This window comes from Seriola aureovittata, chromosome 23 (genome assembly GCF_021018895.1).
Source record: "Seriola aureovittata isolate HTS-2021-v1 ecotype China chromosome 23, ASM2101889v1, whole genome shotgun sequence".
Lineage (NCBI taxonomy): Eukaryota > Metazoa > Chordata > Actinopteri > Carangiformes > Carangidae > Seriola > Seriola aureovittata.
This window is the reverse complement of record NC_079386.1, coordinates 9,566,463-9,593,640: the sequence shown is the minus strand read 5'-3', so window position 1 is coordinate 9,593,640 and position 27,178 is coordinate 9,566,463. Positions and strand designations below refer to the sequence as shown.

The 27,178-nt window shown below is 40.7% G+C and overlaps 1 protein-coding gene across 15 annotated transcripts in view; it reads right to left on the bottom strand.

The window, feature by feature from the left end:
• Window positions 1–1,989: 1,989 nt before the first annotated feature.
• Window positions 1,990–27,178, bottom strand: part of LOC130164395 (adhesion G protein-coupled receptor L3-like) — a 211,003-nt gene continuing 185,814 nt past the window's right edge. For 6 of the 15 annotated variants that reach the window (XM_056369098.1, XM_056369107.1, XM_056369092.1 and 3 more), the window contains 8 exons: window positions 24,175–24,241; window positions 21,965–22,056; window positions 14,877–15,045; window positions 14,531–14,656; window positions 11,553–11,649; window positions 7,752–7,877; window positions 6,202–6,219; window positions 1,990–4,757 (listed from right to left, as the gene is read on the bottom strand). In XM_056369098.1, coding sequence (XP_056225073.1) covers window positions 3,805–4,757; window positions 6,202–6,219; window positions 7,752–7,877; window positions 11,553–11,649; window positions 14,531–14,656; window positions 14,877–15,045; window positions 21,965–22,056; window positions 24,175–24,241 — 1,648 coding nt within the window. In that variant the 3' untranslated portion in view covers window positions 1,990–3,804. Of the gene's footprint in view, window positions 4,758–6,167; window positions 6,220–7,751; window positions 7,878–11,552; window positions 11,650–14,530; window positions 14,657–14,876; window positions 15,046–21,964; window positions 22,057–24,174; window positions 24,242–27,178 lie in introns of all 15 variants that reach the window. The other 9 variants (XM_056369100.1, XM_056369101.1, XM_056369104.1 and 6 more) reach the window with 5 other exon arrangements.

Below are 27,178 nucleotides of genomic sequence, written 5' to 3'. Positions count from 1 at the left end.
AAGTAGAGATGAGAGATCATATGAATTTAATAATCAGTTATTTTACAGATCCTGCAAAAATAAATCAGTCACAGATTAGGAGATGGTTGAATTGGAGGCTGGTTAAGCGCTGGAGGAGGGACGCGGGGAAAAGTGGACATCGGCCTTAACTGTCAGGAACAAGGATATCTCCTGTCACCTGGACTGTCGAATGAAACAGCTCGCTAGAGAGAACTTCATCAACATCAACACTTACTTTGAGGTTTTGGGAGGGAAGCAGGAAACCTTTAGCAATTAAGGATTTCAATCTCAAGTGTGATGGCCTTGCCGGTAAAATCAATGCAGTGTACACATGTGCTAGTCAGAAAATCTTCCCACTTGGGTAAACGGTGTGAATAAAAGATACTGTTTGGCTTCAAAAAAAAAAAAAAAAAAAATCATACATTTACTGCAATCTGCATTTGTTCGACGTCAGTGAACATCTGTACGGCGCTGGAAAGTATCTCAAGTCAATGGAGGGTGAAGCCGCAGTCTTGCTCATTCCCCGTGGCATTTTGTGCCACGCAAGCATGTTCCTGGGCAGCGCCAGGGGCCCAGGGTGGCTCGTGGGGCTTGCGTAACAACTCATTAAGAGAGTGGATGGGGGACCTAGAGTCACATCTTCAGCACATTTCATGAACTCGCCGGGGTTTGCAAATGCCAGTCAAAGTGATGCAGCCGGTGACAGCCGGAGCACTTTCTGTCCACCCGAGTCATATCTCTAAGTGAAGATCCATGCTTAAGCATATGCGCCAGATAAAGGACTGGAGCTCTGGACCCCCCCCCCTCCTCCCCCTTCATCTTTTGGATGCAGGATCCAGGCTGTAATAAGAGGGTGCCACACATCTCTAGCAAAATTTCACAATGACTCAGCTATCCATCACAGTACCAGCTCTGTGCAAATGGGCTAGTCTTTTTTTTCTTTTTTCATTCTAACCTACTTCACATGCATGATACAGAAAAACACAGGCAAACATGATTATTATTTCAAAGCATATATTAATGCAGTAGGAATTTCTACCACATAGATCACTAGTATATAAGGAGTCTTGTAAACTGGGTTTACTGCTGCTACATCTTCAATTCAGTCCCTTTGCTGTCTGTGGTTGAAATACTGGGTTTAGAAAAGTCAGCTGTTAATCATTTAATTTGTTGACTCAGCAGCTGGGGCAAAGTAAACGACTGACTAAGGAAGAAAGTTGAGCGTTTACTCAGCTAAATACCCTGATATTTTTTCTCAGCAGTTGGTCGACTAGGCAAGCAAATACTGATTTTTACATTCATCAGGTGGGGAGGAACAACTCCGACTGGATGCCGATACTGCTCCGTGTCTGCTGGAAGTGTAAGTCGGCAGGTTTGCAAACACGCTGGCTACAAAACACTGATTAGCAGACGGATTGTTTTCGAGTCTTTTCTGTTCCCCTTGTGGTGGAGAATCTCTTCATGCAAACTTTGAAGCGCTTTCAGAAACACTCTCGTAACCAAAATCATTTGGAATACAACATCCTGAGCGAACGTCAATAGAGAAACACTGAAGTGAAGTTTATTGTACAGTATAAATGTCTCTGAATGTTAATATTTGAAAGGAAAATAAAAATGATCTAGGTCTAGACCATGACTTGCTTCACTTTCATGTTCTCGTACAATATGTGTTATCTCATATTTAAAGCTGCATTTTCTTTTTTTAACACTGACGTATTATAAAGTCGTTGTGGTGAACATGCTAGCAAATAGTTGCCTATTTACTGACAATATTGTGATCACCACCACCGCTGTGTTTCATCTTCAACACCATGAAACAATGCAATAAGTGACTGAAAGGTTTCTGTAGGACAGAGCATGCTTACCTCTTTTCATGTCTTCTGCCAGGATGAATGAATGATGCCGGTGACTTTGCACCCCCTGCATGGCCCATCAAACCTCAAGTTAAACATACAGTATCCGTAAAGAATGCATTGGTTACACAAGCAATGATATTGAAATATTTATTACAGCTTATGAAATCACTGCTTCTATTGTAAAGCAGACCAGAGCATACAGAGCACATCCACTGTTGCTGGGCAAAATTTATTTGGCACTGAAATGGACAGAGGGCTAATGAGGGATATTAACTGGTAATTAAAAAAAGGAATTGATCTTTCCATCATTTGGAGGTCCTTCACTGTAATCCATATAAAAGTGTTCCAAGACAAATCACCAGAACTTTTGTCATAGCTAAGTGATAAATCTTAATCAGTAATTTATTTGTTGGCAAACAAGTTTCACTGTTACAACAAATATTAGTTATGAGGTCATTCAACTTGGAAACCAATACAAAAAGGAATAAATATGAAGCCATAATCATAGCCAATAATAGAAAATATCTGTGCCACTAAAGTTACTCCCATTCTCAATTTTATTACTGTTTATTTGAACAAATAAATAAATATATTTTCTCCTCTAGGAAGAAAAAGAAAACACTTCCAGTTTTTCTCACTCCAAAAGCACTTTCTTTAATAAGTAAAACAGCCATATTTCTTTTTTTGTACAAGTGCCTAGTGCTCATCAATGTTCAACCTCTTCTCTCTCCGAGAAGCACAAGCATTTTCTGAATGCCAATAGAGATGCAGAATGCACTATGAACCTTTCTGAGGGACACCTCATAATTAACTTGGACTGACTCTGTCTCCTTGACGATCTGTGAACCAGAGCTCTGCTATCTACACAGTAAAAAAAAAAAAATCAAATAAAAAATCAAAATAAAAAAAAATCAAAAAAAAATCAAACAGAAACAGAAACAGAAAACAGACCCAGAAACATAGGTGATCATTTACACAAAAATGCCTGCACTGTAAGTGTTTTGTTGTAATATTTTTTGTGTTATTTTGTTTCTATTTAGATGGTCATTTCTTGGAAAGTTATAAAAGAGGAAAAAAAAAAAAACAACAAAACAGACTGGTACCAGAAACCCAGAAAGGCCAGCACAACAGAACAAAATTGCTCCTAACCACTACATTTACAGAGACAAAGGGTTTGCTCGGAACAAAAAAGCATACTATTATGTGCAAAGCTAGTTATCTGTACAGTTACATAGAAATATCTCATAATTCTCTTATTAGTTTTTTCTCCCTCTTTTAACAACTGTTATTACAGTAAAATGAAAGAAAAAAAGAACAGCTATGCTTGAAAGCATACGATCAATCCTTCATGGTAATTGTTCAAAATGTTGTGTGTGTTTTTTTTTTTTTGTTTGTTTTTTTTTTCTCTTTTTTTTTCATTGAAGGGACACTTCAGCAAACAAAATGTGCTGCAACTCACCAAAGAGGAAGAAAATCTTTCAAAAAGTCAATATAGATACAGAAGTATAATAAAATAGTCCTTTTTTTAAATCTCCCATTTATTCCGGTGAAGTCTATAGTTTAGACTCGTATTGTTTGGGGCTATGCAGTTCCTTTTGACTGTCAGACTATATCTCGCAGACCTAAAAATCCTGTGTGAGTTATTGTCTCTTTTCACACTGAGACAAAACACGCCAAACCACACAGGGTTTGAGGAGGGAAACACAACATCAACAGATTCCCGCAATATCTAACCAAACATAGTCACAGAATTAGCCCCCATACGTAGCAATTATTATCCTGCTTGTGGTCAGTAACAGCGGGAGAACAGTTATTTGCTCCGCCTCAGTCTTTCGGAACACAGAATAAAAACAAAGGCTACCACTGCCAACGACTGATGGAACAAGAGGACACGGGGAAGAGAAGGACTACGGTAATAGGAGGGACGCTAGTGGGAGGGTGTGTGGGCCTATAGGCTGGTGACCAGGTGCGAGGGCTCCTGGTGGGCCTCTTCTGGAGATAGATCCTCTTTGTTTGGGGGCACAATGAAGCCATCGCTGCTGCCCCGCCCTAGCTGGTAGTAGGAGTGCAGCTGATGCAGGTGGTTACGCGAGCCCAAGTTGGGCATGCTCTTGTAGTAAACGTCGTCCGAGCTGGCCTCCGGGCTCCTGGCGTCGCCGCCGTCCTTGGAGCCGTCGGCGGATTCTGCAGACACGTCAGGTAGGCCAGGCAGCATGGGCATGCTGGTGTAGAGGGAGTCTCTCTGGTGATTGTGGGTGGGCGACGAGCCCTCATCTTCGGTGTGCTCGTTGGTGAGTAAGGGAAAGAAACTTTCGCTGTTCTCCTGGGGGATCCTCCTTCGAGACGAGGAGGAAGTGGTGGCGGATGAAGAGAAAGGGTGGTGGGGCAGTGGGAGGGGTGGCGGCACTGACTGGTGGAGGTGACTATGAAGGTTGTCCACTGCCTGCAGGGAAGGGGGTGGTCTTTGAGGCAACAGCGGGGCGTTAGACTCCTCGCGGATTAACTCCAGGCCCAGGCCTTCGTCGTGGTGCGGACCAAAGGTGGAGTGGTCATCCAGGCCGAGCGCGACGTTCATGCCCATCCCCACTCCCAAGCCCATCCCGTAGCCGCTGTCCTTGCCGCCATTGCTAACGTTATTGACCAGCTTATTCATGAGGTTCCGGTTCTGCTCGGTTGAGCGCTCGTGGGAATTGTTGAGGTAGGAGGGGATATAATTGGAGGTGAGCTCTTTCAGGATCTTCTTTTCCAGGGTGGTCTCCTTGTGGTTATAGCCCCGGTCAATGATCTGGACACAGTCACTCATATACTCGGCGCTGGCAATGCTGTAGCTGTTGCCATGGTTACCATTCAGTGGTAGAGTATCCATGACACTTGTATCCCGGGCATTGTTCAGGATTCCCTCTGGAATGACAAACATGGGTTGGGTCGGGGGGTAGAGTGGGTGAATGAGAAGGGTGAAATCTGATGGGATGTAATTGCCACAGCTAAATGTCAGCCATTTTTACAAACACAAATTACATCCATCAAACACTGTAGCCCATTTTTTCTGGAATGTATCCTGACCCTCAAGCACTCTCAGCACTTTGTGTCATCCACAATTCTATAAAGTGCACTCTGTGGAAATAAAGACTGTACAGTACTTGGATCAGATAAGACATAATGCACTGTATTTACATTAAAAGCCTATATATTGCAAATGAGCACCACACACACTTACCTTATTACAAATACAATTTCTATGACCCAATTTCACTTTTCATTAAATTTAACTGATTATTCTATGGCAAGTGATGAGAACACTGATATATGTGCGACACACAACAAGGCAGAGCCAAAGCACAGCACAAAAACACAAAGCTTATGCACTAAGCAAGCAAAGACAAAAAATAAATAAAAAATAAAAAACAGCCATGCATTTCACACTTCACAAAGTAAACACAAACCACAGCACAAGCTGAAAATTTGGACCCCAGCCATATTGTCCCATATGAGCATTGCAATTTAACAGTGAAATACTGGGGGGAAAAAAACATTTATTTATACGCTTTATCCACGTGAACATGGCTAACCATCATTTCTAAACATGAATTAGTTGAGCTATTTCAAAATCAAACCACCCGGGAAGGAAGGAGACCTTCCGTTCTTCCTGTTGCATGAACATGTAATGTAGATTTCATACTTGACCAATTTCGAAGTCCGTGCCATCAGCATCAAAGGATATTTCTGATGATAATTCAAACTACCTCAGACAAGGACGACCAGCTTGTTAAAAATGTCAAGCCCACGGTCTGACCTCTTGAAAATTTGACAAGATGCATTCCTGAGACCTTCAAGAAGTGTATTGGCTTGATCAAAGTGACTGGTAAAATACAATAATACAATAATAATAATTAATTAAATAAGTGCACGGACAAAGGCACAGCTGTTCAATATTCACTGAATAAAATACAGATCAATTTATATTGACGTCCCTTATGAAATGTTGAGGTGAGCCTGAATGTTGACTGTAATTGGATTATCTTATTCATAGTATGATACCAAATGAGCCAATTGATATTTGCCTGTAAGAAGCAGTCTTTTTTTTTTTTTTTTTAAATATATATATATATATATATCCAGCTGTGCAAACAACACGAATCAGTGGAATTCAGGAAGTGATTTAAACTGATTTTTACAGGTCTATCTGAAAGGGTGCGGGCCTTTGTCATAAAAGAATACTATTACTTCCAAAGGGAATTGCATTTTCTTTTTTTTTTTCATTACCCCTTTGTCAGCATCGAGTGAAAAGAAAGTAAAGCCAAAGTCAATTACATTTGATAAGCAATGTTTAGTTTGACTCCCATACTTGTCTCTCTGTAGGGCTCTTTAAGGGACAGCATGAGGGAAAGGAAAGAAGAAAAGAAAACACAATAAGCATAACAGTGACAGGTAGAAAGAGAAAAGTGCACATACAGTATGCTGATGATGCATCAAGAAAATGTTTTCTAGTATGCAGTTGTTTTAAGTCACCATGCAAAACTTTGTGTAACCACAGGAAGAACCACAACATATCTGTTAACAAAAATAGAAGAAAAGACGTCTCTTTGAAGGATCCTCAGAGTAAAACATAGCAAATGTGTTTGAGCGTCAAATGCGCCCGTAAATCTTTTGATGCATTAGCATTTTCATCATTCCAGATATTTATTTTACATCTGTGGCAGTGTTAGTGAATTATAGCCCTCTGTCAAGAGCTCCATTGCAGCACTTGTATCACATACATAAATTATCCACTGATCAAAGCTCTCTGTGAGTTTTTCTTTTTTATCTCAGTTTTACACAAGTTTCTCGGTTTTTACAGACTCTTGAAGTTGCAGCAATCTCATATTGACTGCTGAGTGTTGGGGAAAAAAATAATAACACCTCTGTAGAGGGGAAAAATAGTCAGTCAGACTAGATCCCAGGAAAAAAAGTCAATTGCTGGGTGGCTGATCAGAGGTGGTTTCTGATACTCAGATCTAATACAGATCTAATATTTATATCGGTGTATAGGCCAGTATATTGGAAAAACATCCCACAGAAAAAACACCTTAAAAATAATGTGTACAATCAAATCTACGTTGAGTTATTATCCCACATTTTGAATATATGAATTTGTCATTATTACAATTAAAAGTTTTAAACTTTAGTTTTTGTGAAGTTCCACTGAAGGAGGAATTATATTTACAAAAATATTAGAGCACTGAGAGAATCAAAGTAACGGAAACCCTCATGTTTGTTTGTTTAGTTTTTTTATGCAGCATAAATGACTTGTGTTTTAGATTTTTACATCAGATTCACTGACATTTATCGCAGAACAACAATGTTTGACAATCCAACAGCGCTTTAAAAAGAAAGAAATGCTGACAGTAAGAACAGAGAGAGACAGAAGACACGGCAAGCTTCACTGACAACATTAGAGCACATTTAAAATAAATGACTGGGGATGTATCCGGCTCCCTATGGGCACCCACTCTTGATTTTTGAGGATATTTCTCTTTTTGTCGGCCAAACAGCCATGACTGAGTGTAACCGAATTGCACGCCCTGACCAGAAGCCAGGACACACCTCCAATGAAAAACCCCACAGGACAAACGTGTGGGATTTTTTTGTGATAAAGCTATAGTTTGTTCAATGCTAACACACAACATCTAGAGCAGTGTTTTTTTTTTTTTTAAATTAAAGCCCTGTAAAAACCTTCAAGGTTGAACGCAGAAATTCCAGCTTAGTGCAAATCCATTACTTCTCCAATAATAAAGTTGTTTTCTTATCCTGGCCAGGAACAAAGACGTGCAAAACCTCACAGTTTCTGCAGGACTACACATGAAAAAAAACACTGCCCTAGCCACAATGTTAAAGAATGAAAAGAAGCTAGCACACCTTGTGTGTTGTACATGCCCAGAGGGTTGTTATAGACTGCCGATTCCCCAAGCAATGTATTATAGGGATTGTTAGTGCCATGAGGACGTAGGAGTGCATTAGGTATAAGATGGTTAGCCATAGCCCCTGGAGCAGCCAGAAAGAGACAGAGTGAGACAGAAAAAAGAGTGGAGAGACAGAAGAAGGTAGGTGGGAAAATAAATTGAGATATAGACAGAGAGGAAGAGAGAAAGAGAGAGAGAGAGAGATAACATTCATATCAGTTGGGCAGATGCAGCTGAGCAGTGACAGCCATTAACATCCAAATGATCACATGATCATTAATGCGAGGGGTTTTTGCTACATGAAAGTGGCAGAGCTGAACTGACATGGCTAATGGGACCGATGGAAAGTGTATTAATTGTATTGTTAATGCCGGCCATTAGTTTGAAGGCCGTCGTCTTTTTTTTGTTGTTGTTTTTTTTTGTGTTTTGCTGTTGCGCTCCACATTCAGGCAGCATACAAGTGCTAACACACATAAATTACATAAAAGAAAAAAAGCGTCGACATGGCCAACACAACACATGTACTGGTACATTTCTACACTCAAACAGGACAGACTACAGTAACCACTCAGGACACTGTTTGGTTCCTTGAGGCTGGACAAAAAAAAAAAAGAAAGTGTGCGGCCCCAGACCTCCACCCCAACCTCCTCCTGAAGCGGCTCCGGCACTCTTACGTCACCAAACTTCCTCCTTCGCTCCTAATGTCTAACTACGGGTCTTAGAACACGTTGCACACGTTAGCTTAATTAGCTAGATAGCTTCCGCTTCTAAAATCTGCCAGCAGCAGTCATCAGGAATGAGTCATCTATCATTTTTTCAGAAATAACCGAGACTTTCGAGAATAGAAAGCTTGAGAGCCGTAACAACAGAATGGGGGGGTGGGCGCGCAACGGTTCCATGTTTCACTATTATTATTGTTTGTGGCATTAATAGTCTTATGAGCTGAAGTGGAGTATTATTTCCTTTCCTCCACAGATCAAAGTTCATATTTGGTCTAATTCTGGATGTGCCGCTGCTGAAATAACCCCTGAACGAAGTGACGCATCCTCTCTTTAGTCAAGATGGTCATTACTTCGCTCCAGCCGCGCCTCCTTTGCACAAACAGAACACAGGCTCATTTTCTATTTATGTGATGCTTGTCCTCAGATACTTGCTGCCAGGATCTTGCTTGAATGACTCATCAGTTTCCCGACCACATACCACCAACCACACCAAAGCAACCTTCACAGTCTGAGCCCCGTGATTAGCTGCAGATTTGAAGGCTGCAACCTGAAACATGAATGCTGCAAGATTCCCTGATGTTTGTTTTTCTTCAGCGGTGATAAAAATAATTTATTTTCAAGTGTTTGGATATATTATACGGAATGTCAAGTATGCTGAAAATGTTTGTGACTTGCATTCATTTCCTGTTTACAAGACACCCCCCCCTCTCCCCCCACCCCCGTCAACATGATGTGATGCTATTATTTTTAAAGAACCCCAATTCAAGACTTATGAGGACGACACATGCATATGCTTCCATTATGCACTATGCCAGAGCGGATAAACATCTTTTATCCGAAGTACTGGTACACAGCAATTAGATCCCCTGGCAGAGTGTCCTGTTCCTTTCAATGCTCTGAATCTGTCATACCAATGGAGATTATTATATTACCTTGTGACTCTCCCCCATCTTTTCAAAGTTGGTTGTATACTTTTTGATGGCATTTTAATTGCAGGAATATTTACTATGCTTGTGCTTAATGAAATACAGTACTGTACGGCTGATTTAGGCTCATCTTTCAGTATTATTCCAATTCTAGTTTAGTATTAATTAGGCATAATATGCTTTTGCTTGGAAATCAGTGTTGTTTTGATAAAAAAAAAACAAAATAAAATTAAAAACCAGTAATTTGTTGTTGCTGTTGCTGCTTGCCCTAATTACAGTGTATTCCATAAACACCAGCCCCCTTTTAAATTCTCCCAGTGACAGATCCCCCACTTATTGTGTCTGTGTTTGATAAATTGGACAATTTCCAAAACCGCACTGATTGTGTAGCAATAATCCTGAATGCTGGGATAAATTGAACACGCAACGCTATCAGGATGATTGCATGACACCGCTCTCGAGAGGAGCGCCGCAAGAGTGTCAGCTGCAAGCTCATTCCCTCACGTGCGAAGGAAAGCAGGGCGAGTGGGTGGGTGGGGGGGGACTGGTGGGTGGGTGGGTTGGGGGCTGGTGGAGAATACAAAGGAGGAATCATCAAGAAATATCCGCTCCTCAACACATAATTCCTTAATAACAACATGGGAGCAGGCGCGGATGAGTGCAATTCTGTTTGCATCTGTTCCTTATGATGCTCGGGACGGCGGAACGCACTTTCTGGCGCACTCTTGTCTCCATCAGATCCAGCCTGGGAAGAAGTCAGGGGTGCTAAATTGCGTGAATAATTTCTAGCTCCGCCTTTGTCTTTATGGAACATCCATGTAGGTCCCCCCCCCCCACCAGTTCAGCTTCTCCACGATGGATAAAAAGCTGGATCTGTTGATGGTGCTGAGCTGAGTGCCTAATTACTGAGATCTTGACACTTCCTCCCTGTGTCGAACATTAATCCATCATTTTAACTATGCATTAGTGTCTACGCGTGCAGGCGCCCAGAGCGAATTTGGATCGCGAGCCGTGTGGAACTCGAGCCCTCCATCAAGAGATGTGATGACTGGGGAGAGTGTTGGGGAGAGATGCCAGCGAGGACGGTTTTTGCTATTTGATGCGAAGCAGCCTGGTATCTATATTCTGTACAACCTGAGAGACTCGGGTGTTAACTCTATCCACTGTGCCGCTGTCAAATGCATTGTGGTAGAATACTTTTTATTAACGTGTTTTTGAGAGGGAATTCCACTGAATTGATTTTTTTTTTTTTTTTTTTGCTTGTTATTCAGCACTTTTTTTTCTTTTTTTTTCCCCTGACAGGATGCCCAGATTCTGTTTCAAGGCTTTTGCAGTCAGATGGCACAATGCTGCATCGCTTGAGAGGGGCAAGAAAATAAATGAAGAAGTCATGTTTGCACACTTTCCAAGAAACACCAAAATTACAATTTTCATAAGCGGTTTGATGAAATGAATTGGATTTACTTCCCTGTAATCTGGTTTGCCGAGAGAACTTTCTGATGAATGTCTTTAAAAGTCTAAATCCTTTGTCACTGTATACTCCTTTAAATGACTCGACGGTGGAGATGATTTGTTGATGCTTCAAAATAGCAGACGTGATAAACAAGTTTCTGGAGCGGTATGACACCAAAGCATTTTATCCTCTCAATCTCTGCCTTGTATTCGCGATCACGTTCCCTTTCATCCGGGCAAAAAGTGTTGACAAACACATCCAGCTACTGGAGCGTTGCATGTCTATTGACAGCAGTTTTCATGCATTTCCTTTCTCATATTTAAGGAACCTCTTTCAATATTTGGTGATAATTAACAGCTGAGTGAAAAAAAAAAAAAGTCTCTTTTACTTGGAATTTTAATTATTTCGAGTATCTGAGCGAAGCTATTGTAAAATGACTGATTAGCCTTGACTAGCCTTGACCCAGATGTTGAGGGTTGAGGTTTGTGGTTGAAAGCTTTACTTATTAAAATAAGAAGCTTTTAATCGGAAGCCCTTGTGTCATATTAAGAAGAAGAAGAAGAAGAAAATAGAAAAGTATCTTGCATTAGTCATGTAGTCTGGAGAAAACCAGTGTAGGATTCATTCAAGAAATGATTTGGTGCAGAACCAAGTACCTCTGTTGAGTGACGCAGAGCTGTTGATGTCGCCGGTCATGAAAGAGGACTCGGACTGTTTTCTGACTGTGTCGTTCCACATTCGACGGATGCGGCTCTGTGGAGACAAGCGACAATCGTCAAACACACATCTGAACATTCCCTCTGGACACAGACAGCCGCACAACTACAAAAAAAATAAAAAATGTAGAGGAAACGTGGAGGAAAAGTTAAATGAACACCATCCTGACATAAACAACATTATTAGCATGGTTTATTACAAGTATCTATCTCACAGTCCCTTTTTGAAGGCAATAAAGGCTGAGACATGAGGCACAACAACTCACAGTCAGCTGTTGATCCTAGCATTTAAAGCATGAAACATGTCAGCTGTGGGAATAAGTAACCCCCAATTAAAGATGAGCATTAGTACGGGGATAGGTGAAGTCAATAATAAAGTCATCAGTCGAGCTCTCCGAATCAGTGTGTCTGGTTGCAAAGGCTCAATCCAAGTGGGTTCATTCTGGTTAATTATGATGGAGTCCCATGGGCTGTTGCTCAGGCTAAGGGGCTGGATATCCAACCGCAGAGATGAACACTTCCTATCCTGTGGCAGAGCGGCTTGGTAGGCGATTTCAGATGAATGTATAACAGGTTGGGTGATGTTGAAAAGGGAATAATATGCTAAATGTTACGTGGATGAAATGCTTCGCTTAAAAAATAATGTCCGTTTACTACAACATGGGTCCCTTTTTTTTGTAGTATTGGTCATCATTCATATGAAAAAACACTGTATAAATAATGGATTCAAGCAAGTTAATTGCTGAAATCTGGTAGCATGGCAACATCAGACAATCACACGGCGAATGCCAAAGTTCACAACGCTTATTTGGAGGCAGAAAAGAAAGAACAAACGGTAAACTGGTTTCCCAGACTTTCCTCTTTAAACATCCATCTCTGGGGCTCCACCTTTCAGTTAACTGTTCATGGGCTTCACCAACGTCCAATCACCGTCTTATGTTAAGGATATTTAAACCACCTTACCTGTTTCACCTGTCTGCTTTTATCGCAGTCTTCCCTCCTCGGCAGCGTCTACAGCTCCCTAGAGTGACGCTATTTATAGGATCATATCTCCGTAACTCTATCTAATCGACAGGGTCAGCACCAATCTGTAAATTAAATAAAGCTCGATTATTTTCCTGACTTAACTGCACTGAAGCATACTCGTGCGCACGCACAGTTTCCCTGAGCAATGAGGGATTATTGGCAATTTTTTCGAGTGCACCAACTTTCTGTTTTACCTCCAAATAAATAACACTTGTCGCCACATTATCAGATCCAAGCAGTTACTTTGGTGAGTGCAACATTATCATAACTGGCTGAAATGACCAAAACTCAAAAATAAGACCAGCAATGTAATAAACCGGAATTATCCTGTATCTTAACCTGTCCAGGTTTGACTCATTGGCAAGCTGACCCCTGACACTAAACTCCAATGCACTGCCATTACACAAATCTATTGCCAACCACATACAAAATATAACATAACAGCAGGGGGGGGGGGGTCGTCCAAACTGACAGGACAGCTTTAAGAGAAAAGTCATGCAGTGCAGCGGATGCTTTTAAGACTCAGACAGGTTTCAGCTTAATTAAGTCATTGCCATCACCATTAGCTACATTTAGACCTCGCCCAATCTCTCCCTGAAATTCTCCATTGCAGAATGACATTTATTCATAAAAGCTTAAGCGTCACATCACGCAAGTCAGTGTGGAAAGAAGTGGAAAAAAAAAATGCCCACGCACAGGTGTGGTGATCAATACTTGCTCCCCTCTGTGGGACGTTGCTCTATTAGGCACTTACGTGTCAACCCCCCCGGATGACGTGCAAGCTCATTTATTCCAACGGCAGCACGTACTGACACAGCTTATCTCATTAACATACCGCACGTCATGTTGTCCCCCAGCACTGGAGACACAGATGGGTGGGAAATGACACTCCAATCTCTTCTTATTTATTTATTTATTTATTTTAATTTTTTTTGGGAGGGGGGGGTGGCAGATAAAATCTTGAATCTGTCATAGCCACTGGGTTAGCGTGTACTTTTGCTGATTGCACATTCATTTGGTTGCCTCAGAGTTCGCAATAAACAACCACGTCTTTGTGAGTGTTTCCACTCCTGTCTCACTCATCTAAAGCGACTGAGCATGAGGTTAGAGCCATCTTGTCAAAGCACTGTGTATAATTAAAGGCTTTGATCTGTATGCAGAATCCAGCTTGTATCGTGGGTTGCCACTGTATGCTCGACTCTGAGGACTATTTATAATTGAACACTGGAAGGAAATGACACTCTTTGGAATATGGATGCGATGTTCAATTATAGTGTATCGCGGCAATTCATCCTATACTTCATGTAAATGTGGGAGGAATCGATTGACAATTTACTTTACAAGGAGACTTACCACTTGCGCACAGAATTCACATATCTTGGCAGAGACAGTCATATCTGCATCTGTGAGCATGAACACATTCCTCGCAAAGCTCGAGCCAGTACTTCAGTCAGTGAGTCAGTGTTCCTGTGCCAGTGTGCAGCCTAGGCCTGCTGCAGTAAAATGAATTGCAGACTGACTTTATGTACTTAGAGAATGCTAAACTCAACAAGCGCTACGTTTCCCTGTTATCACTCCCAAACAAGCACATTTGCTACACTTGAAATCTATCACGCGTACATACACAGTCACCTTTAAAATCTCCTCTCATTTGTTCTGTGATGATCTGTGTGTTATTTAGGATCATGTATCCTCTTGCCTCTTGTATGCAGGCTGAAGATAAGATTCACTTGTAATCCATAGCTAAAAAGCTTAAGTTTGTACTGGTTTCATAATACAAACAACAACAACAACAACGACAACAACAACAAAAAAAACACTGCAAAACAAGTCAAGCATGTAAATAAATAAATAAATAAATAAATAAAAACACATGAAAAGTGTCCTTCCACCTGTGACCCTGTGGAGTAACGTCCTGGAGCACGAGAGGCGGTGCCTTTTCCAGAGCCGACGGAGCTGTCCACACTTTTCCCACTGCAGCAGTGAGTGCGGAGGCATTTTCCATACTCCTTACGCACCTGCATGAAATGAAATGAAATGAAAACAAAGATGCGGCACACCAAACTAACAATTAGACCGATCTCAGTGGGATTTTCACACTTTCCGGCATTTGCTGAAGCGTGAAATACATTTAATAATATATCCAGTCAACTGATGTCACAATGTGCTATTTCTGTGTAGTTAACAGTTTAACATTGTCGCCAAGTAACACCTCAAGTCTTAAGAATGAGTCCGCACCTTCTTCTGCAGGACACAGTGGAAGATGAAGATGAACATTCCTTGCAGGGAGTTGAAGATGGTGAAGAGGTAGGCCATGACCACCGTGCTCTCATTCACATACATCAGGCCAAAGGCCCAGGTCAGGCCCAGCAGACACAGCAAGGCAATGGCCCCAATCACCCACGATCTGGAATCCAAACAAACAAACATCTTATAATACATCTGACAAAGTTATTATGTTCTAAATAATTTAAAATTAGGTTTGAACTTATGTAAATTGCACCAAAATACAAGATTCTGTGAGACTAAATGGCTGATTTAAAAGTCAAAACTTTAACTGCAGTTTGTGCTGCCACTGGATTAAAGTAATATCCAAAAGAAATTGGTTTACGGTTTAAATAATGAGACTTAATCCACAGTTAAAAATCAAGGTCTTTTCTGTGAGAGGGAGAAACGGCACAAAACAAACACAGAGGGAAAAGAAAAACTGATCAGGAATGAGAATGGATTTAATTATCTTCATTTTCTGAGTCTGTCCTTCTCTTAGCGACCTGCTCCTTTCCTTATTTGCACTCTTTCTGTCAAAGCTGATGATAAAACTGCAGATTGACATACACGATAATATGAATGGGAGGGTAACAAATATGCTTATATGGATTGGATGCAGACAGAAACAAAAAAATATGGCTTCAAATTGACAAATGCAAGTGCTGTATCTACATTACAGTACTGATATTTCTATAGAGTGCACTGTGAAGATACAGGTGCCATTTAAAAGTCATCTTGCTCGTCAGATGTGTAGACCATGTGTGTGCGTACGACAGCACACTAATGCTGCCTTCAACATGACTGAGCACTCCACAATAAATGACGTTAATGATTCAGAGAGTCAGCGAGATGGATTTCAGTCCTAGCTGGTTCTTATGGGGGAGTAAATGAAAGATGGCATTGTGGGGGGGGAAGGGGGCCCTTCCAATTTTGTCTTACTTGATCTCAGGTTCGTAATCCTGATAGCTGAGCAACACGACGAGAAGAAAAATAACGACAAAAAGAAAAACAGGCAGAAATGAATCAAATCACATAACAAAGAGACGGAGAGGTGTAATCCAAAATGTGTGGCCGCAAATACAATGGACAAATTTAGACATTAAGAGGGAAACAATACGCCGAGAGGGAAGATGGCTTATTTTGGCAGGGGAGATTAAAGCTACATTCACAGCATCCGCATCCAAACATCAAGGCCAGGCATTCATAGATTTGGTGAATGGATTTGTTAGTGATTTACAGGTGCTAACCATAATTATATCAGTTCACAGAAGTATCTAGCTCCCCTCATAAATGCTGGCAGACCTTCGCGTTTAAGATGTTATAAATGGGCCAGGTGTGCGGCAAAATAAATGATTTATGAATCACCAGGGCAACCATTAAACATAACTTTCCCAGGGCTGTCTTAATGACCTGGTGGGAGAGGTACTTCATCAAGGCGATTGCCCCCGGAATGGACACAGAAACACAAGCAGTGTGGGCACAAAGAGAACAAAATATCGTCCTCTAACTAGTGGCAGTTTAGTTCGGGGGATGGTGGATGATAAAGACACAAGAGGTCATAAGAAATGCATCCGAGAGGACAGGATATGAAGAGGCTACGACTCATATCGCACACGGCTTATCTTCTTCTGGAGTTATCAGATAAAAATATGAGAATGAATTTGAGGGCTGCATGGTAGCAGCCTCCAGGCAAAAACTTCTGAGACGGCAGAACAGCCACTGAAAAGCATCACAGCTCTCTCACAAATGAAGAGGGTGCATTTCAGTTGAGTTTTATCCTGCCAGGACTGACACATGCCGGAAAGCCAGTGATACAATATCGCTCCCTGATCCTCTCATATTCTTGGCATCATTAGGTTGGAAATAGTTGATGAATAATTCTAATTAAATATTTCAAATATTTTATTTATTTTTTAAGAAATGTCAAATACAGCAATTTAAGCACTTATGCTCAACTGTGCTTGTCACAAAACCAGAGATGCATCTGAATGGCTTTGCAATATATAGATATACTATCCATGCCCCAGAGCTGCAGCAGAGCATCTCGCATATCTGAAGTACAAAAAAGTAAGAAAAGCTTTTTTGTGCTGATCATCGAGCAGAAATGTGAAAAAAAAAAAAAGAGCAATTTTAGTCAGAGAACTACTCCAGACTGTGGCATCAAATTACCACCAATTTCCTTCAAAATGACTTAATTTGCAGAGGTGCCATTCATTGCAATGTCACAGATCATTTATGTATGAGATTGCAATTGGTCAATTCAACCTGTTTTAAATCTGCATAAAGTCATTTTATAGGCTGCTTCTGGGAGGAAAAGAGGAAGTTCTGTGATCAGCCCGGCAAGGTGTTAATTATTTAACCAAAGGTATGCTTAAAATGCTAATCACCTCAAAGTGTTTAAGACATCAATAGTGCAAAGTTTTTGATGTTGGCGGAGACGCTTTTTAAATTTTTTTTTTTTATTTTTTATCTTTGACATCATCCTCGTTAGCATATTTTATTTGAAGTTTCTTATCTGAGCGGGGAGGAAGCTATGCGAGATAGAATTCACACCTTTCTCTAAAAAAAAAGAAGTTCAGTCTATCATGTTTTAAATATGCCGCATTCAGAAGCTAGTTTGGTATTTAAAGTCACCCTGGATGCAAAAGTCGTGTTGTAATCCATGAATCACAGGGCAGTGGCATCGCTGTCTCCATTATGGGTGAGGAGGGGGAAAAAAACACATCAAACACAATATTAATTCTATTCTACACTCTCTACTGAGAAATGTTGCATCTTACCAGTGCCATTCTACAATAACACATCCATCATAATAACGGTAGCTAAAATGAAGAGGGGGGGGGGGGAATGAAAGATGAAAAACAGAAAGATGTTAAAGATAAACACAGTATAAGATAAAAAGGCAGGATGCCAGTGCTAATCAAAAGAAGAAAAGCAGGGAGGGAGGAAGAGATACACAGTGGAAGAGAGATGAAACATTCATATTAAAACAAGGCAGCATGATGAAATCTGAACAGAAAAAGTGACATCAAAACATAAAGAGAAACCAAAGAGCAGAAAGATGAGACAAAAGCAGATACACCTCATTAAACTAAGCTAAATTGACTTAATTAGCCCATGCTATCATGATCATCAAACCAGTTCACCTCGATAACTCGAAGAAAAGCTTGTGAAAAATAAGGCAATAATGATTCTGAAAAGATCGGCTATAATAAAGAGCACAAGGATCCAACAAATTTTATTTCTATCCAATCTAAAAATGGAAAAACACAAGCACTACTACTTGTTGGTGACGTGGCGATATGTTCGGTGAAGCTCTATCATTCAGCCGACAATACTCGGGCCAGTTTTCTGATTGCGTCCGAGCAGCCGTGGGTGGAGTAATGGGTTATGACTTTTAAAAAAGAAAATTGTCAGATGAATGAGGGCTGACAAAAGCAGCGCAGCTTCATAGCATTTTCCAATGGCGATCTGAAACGTTGCAGACTGTTTTCGAAGTCAGTAAGCTTTGGGGTCAGGAGGTCAGTTGTTTGGTACATTATGGGAGGCCAGTGTTATAAATCATACGACACCAAGGAGTAGGACACTCTGGCAGTCAATATTTTTTCTGCAGGGCAAGCTACACTATGTATCTTGCGGTACTAAAGATAGATAACATACATAAATGGCTTTGGAAAAGGTTGACAAAATATATAGTAGTCAGTCGAAGGAAATGAGTCATTGCAAAGTTTAATATATAATGATGTTGCATTCAGTAATTTCTTGTACAATCTGTCCCATTACAATATATTTTCAGAACATGTAGTCCGTACATACAGAGCCAAACAAGGGGTGTCTGTGTCAGTGGCCTATACATCTGAAAGTGGTTGGATATTTGAGATGGGGCCTGTGTTATTTGCGGATATAAATATATCACAGTATGAAGACACACATGTATCTGTTTTAGAATCTATTGCTTAGGCATGTTGGTTTCTATTGGCAGATCTGCTGGTGATCAGAACCCACACTGTGAAGACTGTCTCAACTCTTGTTTTCACAGGATATGACAGACATGGGAAAAATCTGTGTGTTTCAGCGTTTGAAAGCGATCCACCAACAAAAAAAAAAAAAAAAAGAAGAAGAAGAAGAAAAAAAGAAAAGAAAACCCAAACCTAGATTCAGATCATTTACAACTGAAGCTTCCCTGTCTGACCTTGATGGTTGTGTCAACGTTTCCTGAAGCTGCTTCACGATTCCCTAGCCATAACCCAATTCCAGTTCTTTCATTTTTGCAAAGTGCATAGTATCGATTTGCATTTTCTAGCAGGACCAAAACACACAGGCAGTTATTTCAACACAATCTGATGAGTAAGAAAAGAATGGAAAATTGATGGTTTTCACCATGCAGCCACTGTAGGGGGTGTCATGTTTGGATTAACATGTTATTAACATTGCAGGAAAGCAGGGGACTTCATTATAGCTTTGCCAAGGCATGCCAAATGGAAAAGGATCAGAAACAGTGAAGCTTCTTTCACATGGATGAACAATACCACAGCGATTGGGTTGCACCACCTACTAATAAATCTATTACTGAATTTGTGTGTAAAGTGCTTCTTTGACTGCTAGCTTGTTTCAAACTAGTGATTTACTACATCTGTTTAGTTTAGTTAGAAATATTTTATAAATGTAAATACTAACCTTGCTAGAAAAAAATCTGTACCGCTGGCCAATTAATAGCATCAATATTAACAGGAAGTCACTGTAGCATCACATGCTAGAGCATTACTTCCAAAAACAAAAGTTTTAGGGACAAACAATATGTAAAACTTAACTGTCAGTCCTTGTAGGTAAATGTAGGTATTAATATGTTTTATTTACATATGCCTACATTAATTAATTAATGTAATTTAGAGTGGGAAACACCCCTTATGCTAATCTAGCTAATGTTATTAAGTAATTTAGTCAAATGCTACTGGTATAACGTTTTGTAATTTATCTCTATTAAACAGCCTTTTATTAAGTCCCAGGTCAGATGTGTCGACCTTATTCCATATTTCTTTACTCTTCACTCTAAACGGGTCATATATTAGCAAGCTAACATTAGCATAGTCGGTTAATTCTGTGAGCTACATGACAGTTCCACCTGGCAGTTAAATGGGTGTACTGTAAATATTTACTAAAAATGAATCTCTATATAAGAACTTGTGTGTGAAGTGCAACCCATTTCATTTAGTAATTCTCCTCTTAATGTCATTGCATTATAATTAGGCTAAATTTAAACTTACAAAATGCTAAAACTAGAGCATAACAAAAAAAGCAAAAATTCTGTGTTTCACAGAAGCAACAAGTCTAGTGAAAGCTGAAGATGTTTAAATATCGACCTCCTCCTACATGTCATCTTCATGTGACTGTAATGTCAGTACAGGTTACACCTTTATCTTGCTCAAAAGCGGCACTTAAAACCACAGTTTGGCTCAGGAACATCCTGCAGTGAATTTGTGATGGAAAAACACACTGGCACAGTACGGTTTGACATGGCGCAGCTAAAGCATGCTACATCATGCTCGGAGAAGATTATCTTTTTATGTGTGTATCAGTGTGCTGAGAGGAGCAGGGCAGACAGGGGCCACTGTGCTGAGACACAACCGGTGATGTGATGACACAAAAAACCAGCCGAAACGCCAGCCATAAAGTAGACTAATGTGTCCAGAGTGGCTTAAAAAAAAGCGAGGCAGACAGCAAAAACAGAGCAGAGACCCTTATCCATCATAGCAAACAGGCAGCAAAACAACTTTACACCAGCTGTGGAATGACTCTGCCTTGACACCAGGTAGCTGGAGCTTTCGTCAAAGAGTGACTAAAAATGCTGTGTCATTCCACAGGGTAACGGGCTGTGATCTGTGAACTTTTAAATGTCATTTTCCGCAACTTGTTGAAACATTTATAAGTGCTACTGAATCTAATTTAGTAACATGTACATTCAAAGGTGTCATAGTTATAAATGCACCAGGAATTACTAATCAGGAGAGAAGTTCACCTGCTATTCTTCTATTCTGTTTTTAATGAGCTAAATGTTTTTTCTCAGGAGCTGGTGGAGACCAAAACAGAGCTAAAAGGAGGGAGAGTGAATATTAACACTGCAAATGAATACTAATGTGTAAATAGCCAACTGTTTGCACCTTTATAAGCTGATAAATCATGTAAAACCTCTGGTTTGGTCCTTGAGGAGTAAATTTAAACAGCATTATTCCACAGGAAAGATGTTGCACTTCCACGTCTGCAGAAACTTTGACAGTGACATTTTACGAGTTGAAAATTGACTCCAGCTACCATTACAAAACCTTAGCAAATTCATTTCACTCATAGAGCAAATGTAGTGCAAGATATTTAAACAAATTCGTAAACACCCCAGAAAGTTTGTATCTAAATTTTCTAATCATCATTGTACCTCAAGCTTCCACATTATCTGAAAGCAGCCAGGCATTGGCAGATAAACAGACTCACACACACACACACAAGAGACAGACACACACACACAATATGAATATTCATCTGCGGCATGTTGACACCAAGATAACACCGGGTCAAGTCTGTCAGATTGTCTCCTGGCCTTTTCCCGTGCCGACAACAGCGTCCTTCAGATAATGATGGAGACGCAACAGAATACCTGTTTGATTTTAACCCTGCCTGACATAACCTTTCAGCATAATGGGAGGCGCTTACCTTGCAGGCTCAGACACTCGGGCCCTTGGGTTGGGTGTTCACAACCTTAAGTGCTTTTAATGAGGTTTCAAAATATCAAAGGGGGAGGCAAGACAACGTGAATTCCTCTGGAAGGGCGGTTAGAATATAGAGTACCAACCAAAAGTTGCTCAGTTCAATAAAGTGAAGGAAACAGGAGGCAAAGTCAGCTCAAACTGAGTTAGAACTGAGTAGAATTCGGCCATCAGAGTGCATTTGGTGGAAGCAAGCCCGTCACACTCGTATTGAAACATTCTTTCCATCTGTAACAAAACGTCACAAAGAGAGCTATTTCTGGACAATATTAATAGATATCTGGGTGATCTGAGTGCTCTTACTTGATGTTGTCCAGGCAACCGGAGTCTGGTTTCAAGATGGCCGTGTGATGGAACATCTTGTAGAGAGCGATGCCCAGGAAGATTACATTGAGCTGAGAGAGAGACAGATGGAGAGAGCAAGAAAGAGAGACAGAGAGAGAGAGAGAGAGAGAGAGAGAAACAGAGAAGGAGGGAAGGAGAGAGAGACAGGAATGAAGCTTGTATGTTTCCTGTTTCGGTTCCATTCATTTTAAATCAGGGCACTTTGTAGCACAAAGCTGGAATGCTGCAGCCAGACTTGGTTTCCCACTTTGCCAAACAGAGCGCAAAATCCTATGAAACCACTATGGTGGTACAATGGACCAAACAGGGAAGGGTGGAACAGGACAGCTGCATACTTGTATGAGGGAGCCTTTCCATCTGACTTACTCACACTTGTCTCATCATATTCACACTTAAATGCAACCACAGGGAGTAACTGCCACACTGCGGCTTTGTTTTACAGTTATTACATCTGGGTGAAAGAAAAAAGAAAGAAAAAAAAAAAAGAAAACATTTGGCATTGGCTCAAATTATTTGTAAAATGCCTTTAACAACTTGCAGCATTTATAGCATCATGTTCTCTACTATTTCACAAGCAATATCAAAAGCAGGGACAGCCTTTAACTTCAACTATGTTGTTTCTATACACTGGATATTTCTTTTAGAAAAGTAAGAACAGGAAATAAAACTTCAAAAAACAATCACAGAAGTTGAGTCAAGCACATCTCAGAGTTGAACTTTTGCACCGGTTTCCAAACACACTGTAATTAGTAAGAAAAATTAAAAAAAAATGGACTTATGTTTGACTGCTGGATATCAAAAAAAAAAAAAAAAAACTTACATTAAACAGACCCACTCTGGCGTATCTCATTATTTTTTTTTCCCTGTGAGTCCGTAATCATGAAAGTAGAAAATGAGTCAAATCTGGTCACAGCATGGGGGGGGGGGGGGGGGGAAGACTTTTCAGAATGGCTCCTCAAAAATGACAGCAATTAGTAAGCTTTCCCTTACTGTCTTATACTTGCTGTTCACAGGTGACATTCACCTAATATGAGGTGAGAGTAAAAAAAACAATACAACCCCCCCCACTATTCTTAACTGCTTAAAATGGCCAGACCCTCACCAAATCCCCAGGGGTAGAGCTGGATCTGAGCTCTAGCCGTCTTTTTCCAGCGTAGATACTCTTGTTTGCAAATCTAAAAGCGAAAGGAGTGAGTCATGAGGCGCACACAGATGCATTGTGAGTGATTACTTCAAACTGGGGCGTGAAAGTGTATTATGCATGTTTGGATTTGGCAACCAGATTGCAGCCAGGCAAGAGAGAGATGTATTAAAAAAGTGTTGAGAAAAAAAAAAAAGACATTTTGGGTTTTTTGGGGGGTTTTTCTTCAAGTAAATAATCCTGTTGGATGAGCATATCGTCACTTTTTTCTTTGTCAGGGATATTCATAAGTTGATTTAGTAATTTCCAAATGTGTGCTACGATGGCTGACTGGTGTCTCGGAGAATTAGGAGCACATCTCTGGTGGCACTGTAATCTTTACAGCTTGGCATTAGCTGAAATACTTAAAAGAACAGCAGTCTGACATCAGATTTAAGGCAGTTGGATCAATAAATGAGCTATTTTATTAGAAAATTAGGGCTGTCCTAGTTGGGAAAGACACCAAAAGTGTGTGTGTGTGTGTGTCCTCCTTGCATAATGCTTGTGTATCTGCACCCCGGGCTGGCTTTGTGTGTGTGTGTGTGTGTGTGTGTGTGTGTGTGTGTGTATGTGTGTGCCTGCGAGGAGGAGATGGAAAAAGGTAGTAGAGTACAAGTTGGAACGGGAACAGAATCAATCATAATCGCAGTGCGGATTACTCCAACACTGCATACTGAGCAGAGTTCATTCTCTCTCTCTCTCTCTCTCTCTCTCTGTCTCTCACTCCCCCACCACCCAACCACCCCACCCTCCCAAAAATTGTCTCAGCCGGTGACTGCAGCAGGGTGACAAACTGCAATACATTCTCTACACCCCTCATTCGTTTTTGGAGACGGCTCCGTGCCCGGCGGTGGCATATATGCTCAACAGGGCAGAGAAAAGAGGGAGGATGGGAGCTAGAAAAAGGGGTTCTCGGTGGACCATTTAAGCGACGACCCGCAGGCTAAGTAGGGTTAATGAGCAGACGGGGTGGGTGGGACACGCTTACCATAATTATCAAGGTTGCCGGTCCTATGAAACTCCAAATGAAGTAGGTGTCCAGGCGAAGCCAGCAACTGCGATGACAGAGATAGAGTGAGGGGAGAGGGGGATGTGAAGTGAGAGAGAGGATGGCCGATATGAATGGAGAAAGTGAGGAAAGAGGAAGAGAAGAAAAAAATATTTGAGGTTATAGCTTTATACTCCTGCTCAGGGGATATACATCAAGAGGGAGAGGCTGGAGTGACACAGAGGAATAGGCACTTCAAACACAGATAAATTATGGTCATCGGTAAGAATTTGGAGAAAAGGAGGCTTTCAGTGACAATGACAGCGATAATGATGGCCTTTCATAGGCAAAACAGGTGAATCATTCAAAGCAAAAGAGAAAACAGGAATGGGATGTAGCTACAACTGTAAAAAATGGCCGACAGCGAATGGACTTTTTCAATTTGTCGGGGTAAGGTAGCAAATTATGACCATGGATGATAATTTATGGATGATTCAATTAGTTCTCAATTGAATTCTAACTGTATGACTCCAAAGGAATTGGATTGACCTTGACCCTGACAGACATGGCCACACAGAGTCCTTAAGCACTCAACAAAGTGCCTTACATGTTCATGTTAACAGTGATGACTCGAGTAGGACTGCTGTAATTATGTCAATAATGAAATAACGCGCTCTCCTGACCTCATACTTCATATCAAAACATTACAGATAGTCAATTCTTCTCGGCTGGGTAAAGTTAAATACAGGCCAGAAGCAACAGGGCTGGCGGAAGGTGACAGTGGCTCCTTTTTAAAATGGCAAAAGAAAAAGGGAAAAAAAAAAAAAAAAAAAATTGATTCATGACCTGTTGTTGAATTATTAATCTTTTAATCTCCGCTACTGCAGCAGATACACGCCTCCATTTTTGGCCACTGGAAAATTACAGTTCACACAGCCTCGTTGTCAGTCATGCTGGCAGAGAGGGAAAATGGAAGTGGCAGAGAATAACTGTAATTCCATTATATTTTCAGGCAAACTGAAGTGTATGAGGCACCTTAGAGGAACACACCACTGGGCTTTAAACACTGACTGTAGCAACAACAACAAAAAAAAAAGAAAGAACATAAACATAAAAAAAAAAAATAGCAACAATGTATGCGCCAAATATAAAACCCACTGCTTTAAAAATAGGTGTCTTTTGTCCATAAAACCTTTTCTGATACGATGCAGAGACAATGTGAGGATAAAACAAAGCCAGATACAATGAGCCATGATACGATGATGGTTATTTTGGTCCCATTCCCTCGGAGGAAAAACAAAATAAGGCATCTTCATTATTTACAGCAATATAGTTGCGAAATTCAGGCTAAAAACCTCAACCGCCACGGACAAGTTTGTACATCTCTCACTTTTTTTCGGCAAAGAACTGGCAGACAAACAAGAGAGAATACTGTATAAGAAGTGACAGGACAAAAATTGACTGTTCCTTTGCTGTTACAGCGACTTGATATGTCTCCCCCTCACTGATATCAATGGATGAGAGGAGGCAACACAGAAAAACACATATGGACGCACAAAGAAGTGAACAAGCGCAAACAAAAGCTGAAGAACATGCACAGAACTCTGGCAGCTCATCAAAGCGCTCGCTCCGAACGGCGCTGTTATAAATTATGCTGAAGGTTCTATTGTTCGCTTTTTGCCTTCTTCTTCTTCAGATCATAGAAAGATTTAAAGACATGGTGGGCGGCAGGAGCTGCGGGCTGTCATTCCCCCCTTCTCTACCTCCCTTTCTCCACTTGAGTCATGGTTGCATTTGGCTTCTGGAGCACATCTAGTTTTATTTCAACTCCTGCTGTGCTACTTTTTTTTTTGCATTGCTCCTTTAGTAACCAAGCAATAAAAAACATTAACATGCGGCAGTCAAAACAACAACCGCGCTCATGCCAACCGCTCAAACTGACTTTTCTCTCTCCTCCGTGCCGCCAATCTGCAGCGAACTGACACGGGCCGCGCTTTGACCGAAGGCAACTTAATCTGCAAGGACATCTTCAGGCGTGTCAGTGGTGTGATAGTGAGCTGGTGAGCGAGTGAGCGAGTGAAACGATGTGAAATATTCGGGCCAGGGAGATGACTGGCAGTTTTTTTTCCCCCCTTCCGTCTCAAGTCCCGAGGCACATGTTGCCTTTAAATATGCCCTTTAAGATCTATGTGTGTTGGTTTGCTACATTCATTAAAAGGTACCATGTGAAGTTTTGACCACTAGTGGCGCTGTGGAGCAATGGATTGATGAGTGGGTGCCCCGGTTTTGTTTGTATCTTTACACCCAAGAGAAAAAATGGTTTAGCTTAACCTGCTATATTTCTTTACTCTCTCAGATCTATTTAGCTTTGACAACCAGTAACCTATCACTATGCTTTATACAGTATTTCATCAATACAAAAATGAAAAATATACAAGCATACAAGCAAAACATTTACATTTACATTTAAAAGAGGAAAGATCCCTTCAACAAAAGTTACTTCCCAGTCCCTTATCATCACAAAAACTCTCCCTAATGTCACTGTAGTAAACAGGCAACGAACATAATTGTCAGTAAGTCAATAAAAAAACCCATTGTAATACTATTAAAATAAACTCCCTAAAACAGCAAAGGCAAACCCACAGCATGTAATAATATATTGCACAACAAATAGTGTTATGCTACAAGATTCAATCCAGAACATCCTGACTGCTAGCTAATGTCAAAATAGATGAAGGACAGAACAGGATTCAATCTGTTACAAAAAAAAATAAAATTGGCATTGCAAATGTTGGAAGGAAACAGAAGGAAATGCATTCAACATGTTTATTAGCCCCTGAAGGACACACACACACACACACACACACACACAATGGTTTCGGTGGGAGACGCTGGAGGTAAACACAACTCTTTGTTTACGAGAAAACTCCAGAGTGTGAACCCACCATAACTCTGCACGCTCCACAGACCGGACCCACTGCAACAGCAACTAGATTACTGAAAC